Source organism: Crotalus tigris, unplaced genomic scaffold (assembly GCF_016545835.1).
Source record: "Crotalus tigris isolate CLP2741 ecotype Arizona unplaced genomic scaffold, ASM1654583v1 scf7180000017568.12009008, whole genome shotgun sequence".
NCBI classification, from domain to species: domain Eukaryota; kingdom Metazoa; phylum Chordata; class Lepidosauria; order Squamata; family Viperidae; genus Crotalus; species Crotalus tigris.
This window is the reverse complement of record NW_024096478.1, coordinates 6595986-6611758: the sequence shown is the minus strand read 5'-3', so window position 1 is coordinate 6611758 and position 15773 is coordinate 6595986. Positions and strand designations below refer to the sequence as shown.

At 41.3% G+C, this 15773-nt stretch overlaps 1 protein-coding gene across 15 annotated transcripts in view; it reads left to right on the top strand.

Moving 5' to 3' along the window:
* SH3TC2 (SH3 domain and tetratricopeptide repeats 2) overlaps nucleotides 1–15773 on the top strand; it is a 63666-nt gene that overhangs the window by 23164 nt on the left and 24729 nt on the right. For 10 of the 15 annotated variants that reach the window (XR_005557792.1, XM_039352340.1, XM_039352354.1 and 7 more), the window contains 7 exons: nucleotides 5623–5742; nucleotides 9712–9816; nucleotides 11131–11258; nucleotides 12144–12249; nucleotides 12770–12913; nucleotides 13727–13934; nucleotides 14857–14930. Coding sequence is in view for 14 of the 15 variants with exons in the window: in XM_039352340.1 (XP_039208274.1) it covers nucleotides 5623–5742; nucleotides 9712–9816; nucleotides 11131–11258; nucleotides 12144–12249; nucleotides 12770–12913; nucleotides 13727–13934; nucleotides 14857–14930 (885 nt within the window). In the remaining variant the exon portion in view is untranslated. The remainder of the gene's footprint in view (nucleotides 1–5622; nucleotides 5743–9711; nucleotides 9817–11130; nucleotides 11259–12143; nucleotides 12250–12769; nucleotides 12914–13726; nucleotides 13935–14856; nucleotides 14931–15773) is intronic. The other 5 variants (XM_039352369.1, XM_039352378.1, XM_039352418.1 and 2 more) reach the window with 1 other exon arrangement.

The window sequence follows — 15773 nt, the reverse complement described above, 5'->3', positions numbered from 1 at the left end:
CAGAGGAAGCAGCAAGCGGAGCAGTAAAAAACATGTGGCCCACCAGAAGCCCTCCAGAGACTGTTGCTGTCCACCAGGAGAATGTGCAAGAAGATTCGGAAGAGATTCCTGAAGATGAGGTGAATAAGCTCTACCAGGCAGCCGGAAGGAGACAGAGAGATTGCACAGAGAAGGCTTCAATAACTTCACAATGCTTCGGATGCGGAGGACGCCACAAAAGAGCAGACTGCCGGTTCCCGTTCGCCATTTGCAGGGCCTGTGGAAGGCAAGGCCATATTGCAGCTGTATGTCTGAGTTGTCAGAAGGTACAACCTAAAGAAGAATTGCATCTGAAAGGTACCAGGATCCCCAGCCAAAATAGGGTGGGTTTCTGCGCAACACGCAGAAGTATTCTGAGGACAGGCACACATAAACCCCTAAAAAAGAAGTTGTCCCTTAAAGTAAAGTTGCAAGGGGTTCCCTTATCCATGGAATTGGACACTGGTTCCGCTCTCTCCATTATTTCCCTAAACACATTCAGGAAGATTTGCAGCAGCAGTGGCCGTCGAGTGAAACTCAGGCCATCCACTGTGATACTTACAGACTTTCAGAATTCTAAGGTGTGTGTTAAGGGGGAGGCCACCCTTAAGGTACAGTACAAGGATTTTGAGGGTTCTTTAGATGTGTTGGTTTTTGGGGGTGAACGTGTGAGTCTTATTGGACTCGTTTGGTTTGAGGCTCTGGGAATCCAGGTCACAGGGCTGCACCATTTGCAAACGTCTAGCCTTGCAGAAGTCTGCAGGGAATTTACAGATGTGTTCAACTCTGAGCTTGGAACCGACAAGGGGCCTCCAGTTTCACTACGATTAGATCCATCCATAGCACCCATTAGGGTCAAGCCTAGGAGAGTTCCATTTGCACTTAAAAACAAGATTGATGCTGAACTGGACAAATTGCTCCAGCAGGGCATTCTAGAGCCTATAGATTCTAGTCCTTGGGAAACCCCCATAGTAACACCTTTAAAGGCTAATGGGGACATTCGTATTTGTGCGGACTACAAGTGCACTCTAAACAAGGCACTACAGCAACACGCTTATCCAGTGCCTGTAGTAAGTCACATTCTGGCTTCCCTAAAAGGGGGGAGATTTTTGCGAAGCTTGACTTGGCACAGGCCTATCAACAGTTGCCTGTTGATGAGGCAGCTGTGAGGCTCAGACAATTGTGACTCATAGAGGAGCTTTTAATGTGAAGAGATTGCAATTTGGGGTAAATGTAGCCCCTGGCATTTTCCAGAGTGTTATGGAGAACACACTGAGGGGTATTCCAGGAGTCTGTCCATATTTTGATGATGTCCTCATTGCAGGAGAATCACCTCAAATCTTGGCTGAGAGATTAAGGGCTGTCTTGCTTCGTTTTAGGGAAGAAGGTCTCAAGTTAAAAAAGGACAAGTGTAAGATAGGAGTCAATTCTACTGACTTTTTGGGATTCAGGATAGATGCTCAAGGTATCCACCCTTCTGAAGCTAAATTAAAGGCCATTCAGCAGGCCCCAAGCCCTAAGTCTAAAGGGGAACTACAAGCCTTTTTGGGGCTACTAAATTTTTACCATGCCTTTCTGCCAGACAAAGCTGCTATAGCTGAGCCATTGCACAGGCTCTTAGACAAACAAGCCTGTTGGCAGTGGACTAAGGTCTATGAAAAAAGTTTCAATGAGGTTAAGGCCTTGCTTACTTCTAATGCTGTACTGGCTCACTTCAGTGAGCAGTTGCCTGTTTGCATTGCCTGTGATGCTTCTCCATATGGAGTGGGGGCTGTTCTTAACCATCTGTTGGCTGATGGGACACAGGTCCATGTAGCGTATTAGTCCAGAACCTTGTCTTCTGCTGAGTGGAACTATGCTCAGATTGACAGGGAGGCGCTAGCAATTGTGGCTGGCATTAAGAAGTTTCATGATTTCATATACGGCTGCCATTTCATGGTCTACACCAGTGGTTCTCAACCTTTCTAATGCCGTGACCCCATAATATAGTTCCCCATATTGTGGTGACCCCCAAGTGGGTGTGGCCACCAATAAGAGGGAGTAGGACAGCTAGGGAAAAGGGAACAAAATGGTGGACAGCATGGTTTGGCGACCCCCATGAAATGGTCGTTCGACCCCAAATGGGGTCCCGACCCACAGGTTGAGAACCACTGCTCTACACTGACCATAACCCTCTGCTAGGGTTGTTCACCACAACCAAACAGACCCCACATATTCTTTCTCCTCATATGCTGCGTTGGTCCATTTTCCTGTCAGCATATGACTACTCTTTAATTCACAAGCCTGGAAAGGAAATGGGTCATACTGATGCTCTGAGTAGATTACCCCTTCCAACACTGGAGCCTGATCCTGCTTCAGCCATTAATATTCTGTCCATTCAAGAGCTGCCTGAGTCTCCCCTCAATGCAAGGGATGTGGCTGCTGAAACTGCCACTGACCACACGTTCACACGCATTCTGTCATGGGTGTTGTCAGGATGGCCTGACAGATGCCCTGATACTGAGTTTCAGAGTTTCTGGCAAAGAAGACATGAGTTGTCCACTTTCAAGGGTTGTCTGCTATGGGGAAGTAGGGTAGCAATCCCTACCTCACTGAGGACTAGAGTGCTGCATTCTTTACATGAGGGACACCCTGGCATTGTCAGGATGAAGGCACTTGTACGCAGCCATTTGTGGTGGCCTGGCCTCAATAAAGCCATTGAAGCTCAAGTGCATGGGTGCCATGTGTGCCAACGGTCCTGGCCTGAAATGCCTCAGGCCCCAGTTCATAGATGGGAGGAAACTTACACCCCATGGTCCAGGGTACATATAGATTACACCTTTCAGGGGCAATTCTTCTTGGTTGTTGTTGATAGCCATTCTAAGTGGCTAGAGGTTGTTCCTGTGTCCTCCACTACTGCTGCCAAGACTATCCAGGTGCTGAGAAGTATTTTTGCAACTCATGGCCTTCCAGATGTTCTCGTTTCAGACAATGGTCCTCAATTCACCTCTTCTGAGTTCCAAGTTTTCCTCCAGGCCAACATGATCCGCCATGAAACTTCTGCTCCTTTCCACCCATCCACCAACAGAATGGCTGAACATATGGTGCGCACCACCAAGGATGCCCTTAAGAGACTGACTTATGGTGACTGGCATCACAGGTTAGCAGACTTTCTTCTTCACATCGCACCACACCTTGCACTGCCACTGGAAAGAGCCTGGCTGAACTTCGTTGAGGTCGCCGGCTCATTACCAAGCTGGACAGACTGCACCCTGACCGGGTAGCGTCTCAAGGATCACGTCCACAGCCACCAAGGTGTCTGCAAGTGGGTGCTCCTGTTTGGACCAGAAACTATGGGCCTGGTCATCTCTGGGTACCAGCTGTGGTCTGCAAGGTCTCGGGGCCCTTGTCCTATGAAGTGTCCCTGGAAGACCGCTGCATTCTTCGGAGGCACATAGATCAGCTGCGTATGAGGCTGGAGTCTCACCCTTCCACTCCTGGCTCTGCTCTGGGGGAGGGGGGAAGAAGGTTATAGAATACATTCTGAGTATCAATGTCAGCAGCCAGTGTCGGCAGCTGAGGAGATCATTGATCTCCCATCCCGAGATTCTGCAAGTGCTCCAAACAAGAATTCATGGGGCAGAGAACTACCCTACACACCAAGACGCACTCCAGCCAGGGAGTCATGCCAGGGGCATCCACATATCCCATACAGAAACAGTAACACTCCAGACAGGGAGGATAACCGGGGGTATTCACAGAACTCACAGAACACGCAAGAAATGGCAACACAGCTAGGAAGCAGGTTCAATTCTGCAACTGTTTCCAAAAGGAGGTCCTATGTAAGGGGGGCAAGCATAGAGGCCTCTCCTCTCTGGCACTGCAGGCATGACCGTGGGGTCCGCCGAATACTGGGACCCCTTATACCTGTTTCACAGGGCACATCCGAAAACGGTTGCTGGCTCAAGGACATAGGTTCTCAGGAACCATCCAGAGTAGTTCTGGAATCCTCAGCCAACTCAGAAGGTTGGGAGAGTGCAGCTGCTCTCACAGAGCCTGGGGGAAACTCTGGCATTTCTACCGGTACGCCCTACCAGGGGTCACCTGCAAAACCTGTGCATAAAAGTCCTGGTCTAGCGAGCCCATCAGGTAGGCCGATAGGCCAGGCGCCCTTAAGGTCAAGTCCTGGTCTGTCCAGTTGAGCAGGGGAGCTGTCAGGCCAGGCACCCTCCCTCATCCTGCGAAGGCCCCAACGGGTTAAGGCCCCTCCTAAACACCTAGATGAGTATGTAAGGTTCTTTTCAGCATAAGGATAGTACAAGTCTATGGTGAGGAGATGGAACCTATGTGGGTAACAACAGAGAGGCACACATTAGAGAGTGGCAACAAGTTGTAACAAAATGGAGTGTCTATAGGATGAAAAGAAATTTATTATTATTTTATATTTTGTATGGATTGTAAGAACAAGTACCGTGTGTGTTCTAGCTAAGAGGGGAGGGGTGTTGTGTCCTGAGCCTGCAAATGCAGGCTCAGGACATATTCAAGGTTCCCAGGCAATTGCAAAAGCTGCCCAGGACCAGACTGAGTGGCGCCGACCAAGCGTGCATGCGCAAGGTGCGAAAAGTGCCTAGTAATGTTGCTATCTTGTCCAGGGAATGCAGACGTATAAAAGGAGGCCTGCGTGTCTTTGCTTGTTGCTGGAGTTTGAAATAAGCACAATAAAGAGCTGTTCCAGAAACGTGTATTCTTCACTCGCCATCGCTCCCAGGACTTAACAGTTCCAATTATGACAAATTCACAAACGCAAAATCATCATTAATTATGCTGCCTTTTCATTGTGTGGTCTAGTTTGCAGCACTTTGATTACAACCTCTGAATTTCTGGGAAATGTAGATGAATACTCTGACAGTGTTCCCTCCCATGCTTGCAATGCTGTAGTTTTCTACTATCTGACCAAAGCATTCAGAAGCCACAGCACTGTAGCTCCCGAACTTAAAAGAACATTTTGTCAGGCTACATCGTGATTTGTAACTAACAAGATCCATCTCTTCAGACACTCAGTGCAGAAATTCTGTATTAGTACTTAGATTGGGGATTACATGGGTAGTCCAGGGATATCAGGTTGTCCTCTCACGCTTAGTTCTGACTTATTCCTGATCAAGTGTAAACTAATCCAGTGTGTGAGAAATGAGAATCATCCAGTAGGCTGATATCAGTGCAAAAAAGTAGCATGCTATGTTTGCTCCCCAAATTTCTATGCCCAATGACTAAATTGATGCTCCACAATCCTGTTCCTATGGAAATATCATAAGAAGCTGTTGTTTTAAAATAAGATGCCAAACATTAGCATAATTTATGCAAACAGTGGAACTAGTTTCAGTTCACTTATTTAAACACTTAGTTCGCCATTCCTAGACAGTTTAAACTAAAATAAATAAGTAACTATAGTTGACAGAGATGTATTTCTGAACTTTCAGCCGAGCACAATTGCAAGAGACAGATCAGAACCATTTTTACAAGGACCTGATTTCTTTGTTTGCTTTGTTTCTGGCCTAATGAAATATACCAGTTAGCATTAACAACATTGGTTTAACCTGTATCTCATTTTCTCCATGTATTTTCCAGGTGCAGAATCAAAATCCTCTTCTTCTATCCAATCTCTATTCCCAGCCACTTGGTCAAGTTTGCAGCATTGTCAAGCTGAATCCCCAGAAAGATGGTTCCCAGACAAGAAGATGGCATCAGGTGCATTTTTAAAAAACATAACCTTATTTTTAGCTTTGAAGCTATGGGTATGGCTGGGTGGGTGACTATGATGGACTATAGTATAGCTTGCCCTAAAGCAGGGGTAGGCAACCTTGGCTCTTTTATAACTCATGGACTTCAACTCCCAGAACTCCTGAGCCAGCATGGCTCAGCTTGGAAACCTCTCTCTTTCCCCTCAGCCTGGCTGGCTCAGGAATTCTGGGAGTTGAAGTCCACGAGTCATAAAAGAGCCAAAGTTGCCTACCCCTGCCCTATAGGATAAAGCTGAGCTTGTAGGCAGAGCTTGCACTCTAAAATGAATTTCAGGATTTATTTCAAAGATAATTGGATATTGAAAGAAAAGACAAGCTTTAGAAAAGATCAAAGCACTTATTGGCATACTGGTGGTCCTCAAATTTATAATCATAACTGAGCTTGCAAGTACAGCTGTAAGTTGTAGCACTCACATCACCATACTCAATTTTACAACGTTTTATGTGGCAGTTGTTTAGCAAACTCATTGTTCGCTATCTGGCAAAAACGTTGTAAGTTGTGGTCATGTGACCATGGGATGCTGCAAATAGCTATAAATGAGGGCAGGTTGCTAAGCACCCAAAATGCAGTCATGTGATTGGAGGGGGTAGTGGCTGTTGGAAGTTCAAATCTGGATAAGTAGCTTTTTCATTATAATTTTGAACAGTGGCTGGTCATAAGTTGAGGACTACCTGTACATGTTAGCACTGAATCTAACTAGTTTATCTGTTTTAATTATTTCTATGGAAAGGAGGCGAGAATCCCAAGATGCTTAAATTTCTATCTCAGAGAAGAGGTAGAAGGGAGAAACGAATTGTTTCTCTCGGAAGCAACCAATTCATGGTGCCATATAGAGGTTTCCAGGCCTTCAATTTCCCATCAGAGAGAAGGAAGTATAAATGCAATGGCCTCTAAAGGTGCTTGAAGTGCTTTGAAGAGAGGTTTCTGAAAGAGCAGGTCCTTTTCCACTGTTACAGCAGGGATAAAGAGAGAGTTGTCTGGTGGTGTGTAATATGAATGGGGCAGGTATGTATGTAATGTAAGAGAAAAGGTTAGACCAGTAGACTTTGAATGTTGAAGTAGGTCTTTGTTACCATAAGCTCACAATGTACTTCTAGGCATTTCTAGCTCTGATGGCAAAGAAAGATTCCTTATCCTTGATTTAAACAAAGTTCATTGAAAAGTTAGGGCCATTTCCTACTATGTAAAATATGTTATTCATGGTCCTTGGTGCAGAATGACTTCAGTTAGCAAAATGCCTGCACCCATCATAAGGATGAGATTAGCGTGATAAACACTAGAGTTATTTGGATCTAACTCTGGAAAATATGGTTACCATATAAAATCTGCCTTGTCACTTTTTCTGAGAAAAAATGTTATTTTATTATAGCAAGTAAAAGTGAATGACATGGCCATGGTGACGTTCTCCCTGTTATAAGATATGCCTTTGCGCTATTTGAACTGGTTGTTGGTGAATTAAAATTCAACCCTACATAGAGAAACTAGTAGAAAAAGCAAAATGCAGTAGGAGACCTTATTCCTTTTTAAAAAATACAAGAGGCTTAATAAACTTCAAAGAAACCATTGGGTTTTTTTTTACTTGGAACTCCAATATAGTTTATAATTGAGTGTAAATCAAATCACATTTTACGTTTACAGATGGATTAGCAGAGCTGACAAAAGAAGAAGGGAAAATTTAAGTGAACCTACCGTTGTTTACAAACCTTATACTGTATCTTGGCAGCTTTGAGGCCCTTGTCAGCTATTGATGTATTCCAGACTTTTAAACATTTTTAGATTGCTAGAAGAGGGAGGAAGCTGCATTGTGATTTTTTTAAAAAGAGGCCTTAGTCTTCATTAACACAATTTACTGCCTAAATGTCCTTGCTCTAGGGCAGTGGTGGCAAACCTATGGCACAGGTGCCAGAGGCGGCACTCAGAGCCCTCTCTGTGGGCATGCACACCATCACCCCAGTCCTAGGCCTTCAGCTGAGTTTTATAAAACCTTTTCGCTTTAGGCCTCCACCACCATGTGCAAAAAAAAAAAAAAAAGGTTCAATCAATCAGTCAATTTCAACTTCTTGCGGGGGGGGGGGGGGAAGATCTTGCAAAGTTGGAATTGATTGAACTTTTTAGTCCCACCCAGTCTGCTGTTACCACCGCAGCCCACGCCCACCCAATAGGCCATGCCCACCCAATGGGCCACACCCATCCAATGGGCCACACCCACCCAGCACCCGACGATGCATAAGTGGGTTTTGGATTGCAGTTTGGGCACTCGGTCTCTAGGAGCTTTATGGCAATGTTGGATATATGAACCTGGCTGGATTTTTCACTTTATAGCTATTACAGGTTATCTCACCTTCCTCCCAACATTAAGCATATAATTGTGTGTAAAGCAGCTGTTTTTTTTTTTCAAGAACAGCTCATCCTGATGGTCCTTTTCTCCAAGGTGGTTTCTGCAAACTCCTTTGAGAGGTTCCAAAAAGATTAGTGTTACTCTGGAGACATTTTAGTGATACCTGTTATTATATAGTGAAATAATTTCAAGATTCTCTCATTCAATCAGGGATTTTTTAAAAAAAACTAACATGTTCTGCCTTGTTTCATCAGTAACATTTTGAGTTCACCCCAGGTTTTGTTCGAGGCAGGTTAGAATAAACCATCATAAAAAATCAAAATAACTTCTGGTAATTCATATCTTTACTATAAATTTTATTGCAAAGTTGATTAATGAATTTATTAAGAAATGAATGTCCTACATATTTTATTCCAAGTGCTGGACACTATATAACTCCTGTAATTGAACTGGCAAGAGGCAAAGGATAAATGTGTTTGGAGTTACGTTTCTTCCATCAGTTTTTACCTACATTCTAGTTTGCTATAACTCTGGGGATGAACTCAAAATGTATATTTAAAAGTGAATTTTCACCTGCACCAAGTAATGTATAATATATAATTGCTATCAGACACCATATTACCATAAATATTTTGATGTATTTAATCTTTCACGAACAACATTACAATACCCAAAGAAATGGGAAATTGACATCTCAAATAAAACGAGAGCCCATTTGATGTGGTGGGGAAGGTACTGATTTAAAAAAAAACTAGGAGACTGTGGGTTCTAGTCCCTTCCTTAGGCATGAAAAACCAGCTGGGTGACTTTGGGCCACTTTCTCTTTCTCAGCCCAGCTCTTTAAAGATTAACTAATTTTATTATCCATAAAAAATTTCCCTGGTCTTACCTACTTCATGAGATTAAAATACTCATGAATGAGGTATTTTTAGTTCGGAGGGAAGCAGGTAAAAAGTAGTCATGAAAATAGGTAGCATTGTTTTAAGGCCCTGAAGAGATAGAAACAACATTCCTTAGATCACGGTAATAAATAAAGTGGTAGTATTAGACTACCGTTTTGTCTTTTAAGCCCTTAGAACAATTCTGCCCCTTCTCACAATTCCATTCTCTCTTGCAACCTCATTTTCTATATTGATTCTATTCAGCTGATGAAATGTACTTGAGTATCAAAGAGGATTTTCAAAATAATAAGTGTACAAAAATGTAAAGTGTGGGAATCGATGAGGAGAGCAAAGTTAAAAGTGGCCATCTGGGAGGTCGGAATATTAATCTTTTAGCTTCTCTGCCTTGTTAAGAGATCATACCAATGCTACCCCAATACTAAAAGGCATAATAGATTTATTTTGGGAATATGAGCTTCAATGTTCAGTCCCAGTTTAGGCTGGAAGTCTGGAAAAGATTTCTGAGTCACCAGGGAGCTGCTGTTACTCAGTCAACATCCTTGGACTTGATTGTCCATTCTTTGCCAGTGTTTAGCAGCTCCTTTTATATTCCCATGCCCCCCTTCATTATAGCCTTACTTTACTTCCTCTAAAAAAGTTGACAGTGGTCCTTCTGCCTGCATGGTGACTTATCAGGTAACCCCAAAGAACTGGATCCAGGAAGTCATCCTGCACAGATAGGAGAGGGCACTCTGGAAACTGAGTCCGTGTCACTGGCTGTAGGGGAAGGGTTCCCAAATGGTAAGTCTTTGTCTAATTGCTATTTTATGTTGGAAGGAAGGAAGGAAGGAAGGAAGGAAGGAAGGAAGGAAGGAAGGAAGGAAGGAAGGAAGGAAGGAAGGAAGGAAGGAAGGCTGGCTCACTGAATTTCATTTCTTCAAAAGGAGCACTAGTGTTCTTCACATCATATTGCTACTAGCAGCGTAAAAGAGTAAGCTATGGAAATGGAAGGAGTGAAGGGGAATAATATTTTTGACAGCTACTCTGTAATTCTAGATGTCAGTGCAAAAGGTATGAAGATTGATCAAATGATGTGCCAATTTCTTATATCAGCTGACACCTTACCAACAGTTAAACAGTATTCAAAATGTTTGTGCGTAGAGCCTATTTGGATTGAATTACAAATATAGGGTTTATAACTGAAATGAATGAGCTCCCACTCTGAAACATTCTCCAATAACTATTGATTTTCTTGCAATAATTGTTATGAAGTCAGCCACAGAAAAAAAGATATGTGCTAAAAAATATCTCCATAATAGAAAAATTTGGGGGAAATGAGGTGTTCTAACTTAAATCTTGAGGGTGAAACAACTGATTTTAGAATTATGTTAATAGATTGCAGTAACAGTAAATGGTGAAGGAAACAAAAAGTCAGGATGGAAAAGTTGTTATTGAGTTAGTTTGGGGAGAGATAGCAAAGGAGACTTTGCTATATTAGGCAGAAATTGGCAAGCATCTTATTCTATAAGTTCCTCTTAGATTTGCTAGGCATATCAAAAACTCCATCTTTTGCCTGTTGAGACCTTTTATGCATATTTTCTATTTGTATGTGTATCTTCCCTGAGGATGGAAGACCAACGGCAACAGATGTAATCCACACATTCTTAGCATCCCTTCCTAGAACCATCATGAAGCCCAGTTTTTTTTTTCAACTGCTGCACCTCAGTTTCTGGCTGCAGATGTGAAGCTGCTTTCCAACTATAATTACCGTATGCCACCTAGTGCAGGGATAACCAATTTGATGGCTTCTAAATGTCTTAAACTGTAACTTTCATAATCTTCAGGAACTGTCTTTTATCTGGATGCCAACCAAGCTTTTTCTTTTTTAAGAATCTCTAGAAGATAATAGCTTTCCTGCTTCTGTTCCCTTGCTTCATTTAAACTAGTGCAGAAGAGTTTTATTGTTATACAGCTATAGCTACAGTTATAATTTTTTAAAAAATAGACCTTTCCGTGATCTAGAGTCCTTATCTATTCAAAGTAATGGAAGTAAGAAAAGTTTAAATATATCATTTTTCTCCCATTTAATTTCCTCTCTTTCTCTTTCTCTTGAAGCAATTTCTCTTTCATTTTCTGTCAAGAGTCGCTCTGCACAGGATCTCAATCTGCAGCTACAAGAGGCAGCAAGAAAGAAATTATGGGCCCTGGAAAATGATGATAAAGATGTTTGTGCTGTTTTCAAGGTGAAGTGGTTGTTACTATTGTTTTCAGAGGAAACTGTACGTCTGTAACTTCTTGCTAGCTTGTTGCACAGCTGTATGGCATCTTCTCATATTGCTTCGCATGGCTGCATAACCCCACCAGAGATTGGAATATTACCATCTCCATTTATTATTTATTGCTAAGTGACATTGTGAGTGCAGTAAAATGTGGAAATCAAACTATCAATAAGCCTCTGACCTATAAAATAAAATGCTATGTGTAAACACACACACATATAGCCTTTTCCTCCCTGACTCAAAATAATTTAAGCATAGCTAGGCTACAGCTGCATTAGACCCAAATTACAGATGTGTACTTCATGCCCGTGCAAATTTTAACCTAGATATTTGGGCACAATTTAAATGATGCAAAATGTTTTAGAATGATTTTATTAACATTCATTAACATCTTAAATATGTATAGCACACTCATTCATACAGTACCGATCTCTAGTTGTAGTAAAAAATCCTTGGAAGAGACCCAGGGTTTTGGATGCAGGACAAAACTGAAGGAAATATAAGCTGTTTGGGCAAAAACCAACCATATTCAATGGACTGACTTGCAAAATGCTGTGTTTTGGGAATAGGGATGATGGAAAAATAGGATAATGGGTTGTCATAGTTTGAAGAAGATACAGCTGGCTAGCACATGGATCTGATCAGGCTTCACTCTGTACCTTATTTTAGACCCCATATTTAAGAATGAATCCTTAATTACTGATTAGATTTCATTGTCCCACCTTGTCTAAAGCTCCAAGTTCCAAATGTCATGCCTATAATTTGCAAAAAAAAAAAAAAAAAAGGATGATAAGGCACATGCTAACCTTTTACCATATTTAACTCTTCTCCTTTTCTGTCTTTTTGCAGGAGCTGTCAGCCAGGCTGGTATGCATCCAGGCACAGGAGAATCGCTTTCTGCTCTCCTTCAGAACTGTGGAAGAAATCTGGAAGTTTTCCACTTATTTGGCACTTGGTAAATCACACTCCACTGAGGAATGACTGGCCTTCCATCAGAAGGGCAGTTGTGGGAACATAAAATATATTGGCCATAATGTTAAGGCAGAACTTCAGGGCAAAACACGAGCCACTTCTAATTTTCTTTTCAAAGACTAGTTTAATATGCTACAAACGTCTCTGTAATACAGGCACTGGAAAAGCACATTCTCTGTTAATGAGACTCTATAGCAGAGGTCCCCAACCTTTTGGGCACCAGGGACCACTTCTGTGGAGAGAGGGTTTTCAGTGGCCCAGAGGGGGTGTGGTTTCATGTACTGTGTGCATCCCGCGGATGGGGCTTTGCTTGTTTGCACGGACCAGTTTCTGGCATGCAACGGCCCGGTGCCAGTCCAGGGATCGGGGGTTGGGGACCCCTGCTCTATACAATAGCTGATAATTTGGGTTAAACTTTGGTCTGAGATAATAAATAAATACAGCTTGGCCTTTGGGGAAAGCACATTACAGGTTTTCGTTCTTCCTTTGGTATGATGAAATAGGATATGTGGGTTGCTGCCTGGAACAACTTCTCTTCACTCCTGAGTACTGGTTGAACTGTGCTCAGGTAGATGATACTGAGATCATTGTCACGGTTGATGAGGACTGCATGGCCACCATGTATCTGGGTCTTCTGCTGCAGGAAGGTAAGGATCCTGAGTCAGAATCCAAAAAAAACGATGCTGTGATGCTGTTTCACTGTAAAGTAGGTCTCCAATATGGCGAGGAAGAAGGATGTGGGAGAAAGATATGCAGGAAAATATTGTATTGGAGGCTGAGTCTATGCATGTTCAAATATCTCTAAAACTTATTCTGGTAACAGGTAGTATTTGCACATTTACTTCCAATGGGACCCTTCCAAGAGCAGAGAACTGTCTGGTACTAATCCTGAGCCATGGCTAGACAAAGTGTGGAGGACATAAATGAATATAAATAATTTCCTTCAGCTGAAACAAAGTGTTTCATTGCAGATATCTTCTGTAATGTAATTTTCTTTCTACTTCTTTTTTCCCCTTCCTTCCTTCCTTCCTTTCTTTCTTTCTTTCTTTCTTTCTTTCTTTCTTTCTTTCTTTCTTTCTTTCTTTACATGTAAAAACACATTTTAAACTATTGGGAAACATTGAACTGTCTCCATATTAGACTACAGTGGGGAGAAAAGAATTTGAACCATTAAATAATTGTCTTTAAAGTGACATTGAACTATATGAAATATTCTCACAAAGAAGAAAGCCTCTGAGATCTTTGGGTGGGGCGGAATCCTATGATAGCAGATAGTTTCATGTTTGCAGCACCATGACAGGAAAAAAAACTGTTCCTGGTATTTAAATGGAAATTGAAATGATTTGGAATAGAACTTTTAGAGATCTAAAAATGTGCAAGCGTTCTTAGGAAAGTAGATACTGCCCCACTATTTGCAGAAGTCGCGTTGTTTCTTTCTCTTCTCCTCTTTCGGTAAATAGGCAGCTTTTTTGCCAGAGCAACACTCACCATCCTTGCAGAAGAAGAAGAAGAGGAGGAGGAGGAGGATTTAAAACTCCTCAAGAATGAATTAGTCCATGTGAAAGACATTGGACATGAAACCAAGTGGGAAGGGACATCACTGTTGACCGATCAGAGGGGTCTGATATCTATCACAACTATAGAGCCATTGCCCCCTCCATTTTACCAGTAAGTAGATTGTCTGTTGCCCTGTCTACATCCAACTGTTGTACTGTGACTACATGCTGAGTTCACTTGTGCTACCTCAAGCAAAATATCATTTTCTAACTTTGAGATTAAAATCGGCTGCTGTTTGTCATGTATACTTAAAATCTTATTTTCAACCTCTAATTCACTTATAACGTTTACAGTAATGTTCTCATTAGAATGGTTTGCAAATTTGGTTTGTGTACAAAGACGTATGTTTGTTTAATAGGGATTTTTTTTGGGTTCTTCAGATATTCATAACTCTTCATGTCATATTTGCCAAAACAAGATTTAGTGTGCTAGATTTAAGAATGCTGACAAGCTTTTTAAAACAGAAAGGTTTCTGCTTTTTAAAAAAATCATGTCTGTCAAAATGTACGCACAAACTATATGGAAAGGTCAGATCAATATTCTTTCTACAGAACATTACCTTATGCCTAGGCAATCTTCTCTAGATTTGCATTGGCTTCCGTGACTGTGAATCTCTCTCTGACCATTATTCCTGTCATCTGCTGCCTGCCTTTTTTTAAGTGTAGGAGTTGGGGATGTAATTTTGTCTGAAAAGCATTCGCCCTAGTACCAAGATCAACTGTCTCCATAAGTCAGATATTTTGAAAACACTGATGAGTTATCCTGGTATTTGTATCTATATTTTATCTCCAGAATCTTGATTTGTATTTTATTTGTGTAATACTCTTTTAAGATAGGCATCTAAACTATTGCTATTATTATTACCACCATATTGTTGGGTCATGAATTCCATGAATGAATTATAAAAGAGAAGGCATGCAAAGACTCTGGTGCCATGGAACAGATCTAGCAACTAATTATCTCCTACCTGGATATCATCAACCATATATTTCCCTCAGAGAAGCAGTTTGTTCATAGCTGTTTGCATTTGCAGGTGGTTTTTGAAGAACTATCCAATCAGTTGTGGCATATCCAAAGAAATCAGTGGGTCTGACTCTTTGCAGATTGGTGAGTGTAATAAAACTCAAGATCAGTTTGCTTAAAAAAATTATTAATTGACCACCTCCCTTTTTATTTCACTTGTTCTCTATCTGCCACATTCATAGGACTTTCAAGACCAGAACTGTGCCATTTGTTCTCAATGTGTATGTGAGTGTGTGCATGCGTGTGCGTGTGTATGCATATATTGTATGTATTTATACACACACACTTGCACAAATATACAACATGTCTCTCTGTGTATTTAAAAAAACAAAAACAATTCAAATTTTGAAAGCAAAAGAAAAGGAAAGAAAAATTTAAAAATGCAAAGAAAAGATAAAGAGCGTTATAAAGAAACTTCCTCCAATCTTCTGAACAGCAGTTAAAAGTATATTGATATTTTACGCTCTAACTCTAAGGTTACAACCCAATTTTCTTTTTTTTCTCATAGTCTTCTCTTTCTAATCATTAAACCTATAAATCACAAGTTCATTTTTTTGTCTCTTTTCAGCAGAAAGTCCATAAGGGATTACAATATAGTCATTGTCCTTTCTCTAATCAAACAAGACAATTTTGTCATCTCTGCCAATTCTGTCATCTTTACCAGCCATTCCTCCCTTATGGGTATTTCATAATCTTCCCATTTTTGTATATATAATCATCTTCAAGCTGTCACTATACATAACAGCAATCTTCCATAATTATTTTCTAATTTTCTATCTATTAGTCCCCCAATAAAAAGTTCTGCTTTCAATTAAGTATTCATTAAAATTCTTGGCATCATTGTATATATATTTGAACCTCAGATTTTCTGGCTTCCATTCGTTCTCATTGTAGCAGTCCTGCTTTTGAACAGAATGAGAATGTCAC